Below are 3,401 nucleotides of genomic sequence, written 5' to 3' on the forward strand. Positions count from 1 at the left end.
TTACAATACTTGGGGTTGCTCAAGCCAGTGCTTAACCCCCTTGTTTTATTTTATAAAATGTTTTATGATTTTTTTAAAAAAGCATATAAAAAAAAGCGAAAGGCAGAACTTAATGTTTTGTTTTGTCTCAAATTGCGGAGGGTGGGTGGCTCCCTTTTCTCCAACGCAAGTGGGCGCCCACGTGACCCCTCCGGACCAATCGGGCGGACCTTTAGGTTTAACTATGTTTAATGTCAGATAGCAATAAACTAGAAGCTCTCGGTCAGGCCCGCGGAAATGGGCGAACATAATCTCCTTAATCCTGGGTTTGTGGGACCGTTGGTGAACATCCACACGGGAGACACCTTCTATTTCCCCAATTTCCGAGCCTCCGGAGGACAGCTGCCCGGCTTACCGTCTCTCTCCTACCCAAGAAGGGACAATGTCTGTTCTTTGCCCTGGGCATCCTCGGAGCCGTGCAACGGATACCCCCAGCCCTACCTCAGCAGCCCCGTGTCCATTAACCCTTCCTTCGGCAGAGCCTGCGACCTAGCTAGGGTGGAAGAAAGCAAGTGCTATTATAGGGAGGCGTGCTCCGAGAACGCGCCCCTCAAAAGGGAAGAGAGGGTTAGGGACGCCGCCTTGATGCCCCTGGAGGCGGGCATCACCAATGGAATGAGCGGCAATTTCGGCAAATTTGACTATCCGGCGGCCGAGGCGGTGTCCCACGACCCCCCTTCTTGCCAGTCCTTAGAGTCAGACTCCAGTTCCTCCTTACTCAATGAAGGGAACAAGGGCGCCGCCAGCGAGCCGTCCACACTGGTTTCCCCTCTCAACCAAGGAAGCAATCTTTCCACTGGGGGTAAGAACTGCGCGGCCAGGAAACGTGTGTGTGCGTGTGTGCGTGTGTGTGTGCAAAGAAAAGCCAGCGTGTGCACGGCCTCTTCTTGACTTCTCTCCCTGTGTCTTGTGTCTCTCCCCAGCTTGCAAAACCCGCTCGCGACTCTTGCTGTTATAAATTCCATGAAATTAGCAGCCCGGGCTAAAGCCTGCCTATTTGTGCCGAGGCCGCTAGGGGTAGCACTCAAATGCCTCGCGCTTTATTAGGTGGCGCTTCTTTTAAAAGAAAAGCCTATAAACATGTAAATATCCCATAAAAAGGAGATCGCCATGGCCCAGATAGACAGATTCCCGTTCTTCTCTCTCTCTCCCCTCCCTTCCCCACCCGGCTTTCCCCTGTTCTAACTAGCAAGCGCTTCCAGGCTGTTCCCCCCACCTCCGGCTGCATGACTGAGGCCAGGTTTGTCCAAGTGGGATTTGGAGAATTTGCAGCGGCGTGGCTGGAGGAGTCTGGGGTGGGGGGTGGAAACTTCAAGAGATGGTTCTTGAGAGACCCCAACAGCATAGCCGTCTGGAGGGGTGGGGGAATCTGGAAGAATGTCTCTCTAAAGAGAATGCCCAGTGCCACAGATAACTTCCATTGTGGCGATTTTCTTCCGGGAAAAAAACCCGATCTTCCCGTACAAAATCGGGAAAGCTCTATTTGAAAAAATACGGAGACGCCATGCAAACAAAAAAGAAAATCCCCAGGATAAGCCTCCGGCTATGTGCCTGCTCCTCTTCTGTAGAGTAACACCTCCATGAAAGAGCAGCCGGTTTTTGTGCAACGCCTGTAGTAGATATTGCCTTTCCGTGTGGAGAGCCTGACTCTGGGACTCCGTGCCTGAGGCTACCTGGTCCCTCCTTTCCAGGACTGCGATCCTCAGTCCGAGTCATCCTTGCGGGTGACTCGGATCTCTCCAGCACTTTCGCTGGGGGACCATCCCCTGACTTGTACAATGCATGTCTTATGTGGAGTGCTTGACATAGGAGCTCCTGATCCGGGAATCTAAAATGCAGATGTAGGGATTCTCCCCCCTTCTTTCTCTTGGGGATGAAGGTTGCCATTCCGTTGCATATGCGGGGTGTTATTGGAGAATTAGCAGTGGAGAGGGAGGAGGGAAAGAAACCCCCATTTTTGAAACAGGCGCTCTCTCTCTCTTTCTCTCTCTTTCTCTCTCTTTCTCCCCATCTGTTAAAATCTCCTTTCAACCACGTTGTTCTTAGGTGCTCCCTGGTACCCGATGCACACGAGATCCCGGAAAAAGCGAAAACCCTATTCCAAACTACAGCTCGCGGAGCTGGAAGGGGAGTTTATGGTCAATGAATTCATTACACGCCAAAGAAGAAGGGAGCTCTCAGATCGGTTAAACCTGAGCGACCAGCAGGTGAAAATCTGGTTCCAGAACCGGCGAATGAAAAAGAAAAGACTCCTTCTGAGAGAACAAGCCCTTTCTTTCTTTTAAAGTTCAGATGAGGCCGCCTTGGGCAACCACCATAGAGAACTGTCTAGCCTTGGTCGCAGTTGATGGTCCCGGGACTTTTACCTGGTCTGGTCTGAGGAGCCAGTTTAGATTTTTTTCTCTCTCTCTCTTTTTAAAAGAATCAGTATCCTTTACAAAACATCCAAGAGCAGACATATATGTGAGTGTGCATTTTGTGTGTGTGAGAGAGAGGGGGGGTGCATGAGAAAATACTTCTCTTCCACTCCTGGACCTGTTGGGAAAAACTCAATGTGAATAGCAGAAAAGGACCCTCCCCCCCCCAATCAATCAGCTTGAGTTTCTATTGTTAAGGATTTGTCATCAATCTTCTGAGCGTAAAGTTGAGTCCGGCGACAATTCCATTCCCTCTGTGTGTGTGTGTGTGTGTGTTCGCGTGGGCAAGCATTCACAGGTACGGTAGCCCCTCCAAGTGTCAGGGCTCCTGGTTTTGGTTTTGTTCTTCGCTAGGTAGCCCTGAGACACCGGCGAAACAGGCTCCCTGGAAGGAAAATCACTCTCCTATAATACCTGACGGGCTTAGTGTGTTGGGATTTTTCCTTCTGCGGCCTAGAAGCTTAAGTAGATGTGGCATTTCTCTTAAATCAGCTGCAGCCATTTTTACGGAGAACGGCTAGCCGGTGTTTTATGTTGGCCAGAGTTTATTTTCCAAGGCGAACTCCAATAGAAACGAGGTGATAAATATCAGAGAAGGTCCAAAACAGGGTGGCGCTGGGTATGTATAGATGTGTGTGTGTGTGTGTGCGGGTGAGTGTATCCATCAACTGTGAAATGAGGGAGCTGGTTGTGCTTACGAAATGATTGTGTTTAGATAATGGTGCCACCGAGGGGGTGTTTTGCAGAAAGTCAATGGGAGGGCGGGATGTCTCCTCTCACGCATCCCCATTCACACACGCGCACGCAGGATGGCTTGCACTCCTCCGAGGTTGCAATCTCGGTGTGCCCTTCCTTGCGAGCCAAGCTCTCTTGGACACAGAGGGACTTGCTTTCATGGAAACACGCTTGCGATGGGGCTGCATAATGCCACTGAGCCAGATAGAC

At 50.7% G+C, this 3,401-nt stretch overlaps 1 protein-coding gene across 1 annotated transcript; it reads left to right on the forward strand.

Annotated features, from left to right (window-relative positions):
- The first annotated feature begins 276 nt into the window (after positions 1–276).
- Positions 277–2,399, forward strand: HOXC12 (homeobox C12). Its single transcript, XM_055003944.1, has 2 exons — positions 277–841; positions 2,086–2,399. The coding sequence occupies exons 1-2, from the start codon at positions 277–279 to the stop codon at positions 2,322–2,324; spliced, it is 804 nt and encodes a 267-aa protein (XP_054859919.1). The 3' UTR covers positions 2,325–2,399.
- The last annotated feature ends 1,002 nt before the right edge of the window (positions 2,400–3,401 follow it).

This window comes from Eublepharis macularius, chromosome 19 (assembly GCF_028583425.1).
Source record: "Eublepharis macularius isolate TG4126 chromosome 19, MPM_Emac_v1.0, whole genome shotgun sequence".
In the NCBI taxonomy this organism is placed as follows: domain Eukaryota; kingdom Metazoa; phylum Chordata; class Lepidosauria; order Squamata; family Eublepharidae; genus Eublepharis; species Eublepharis macularius.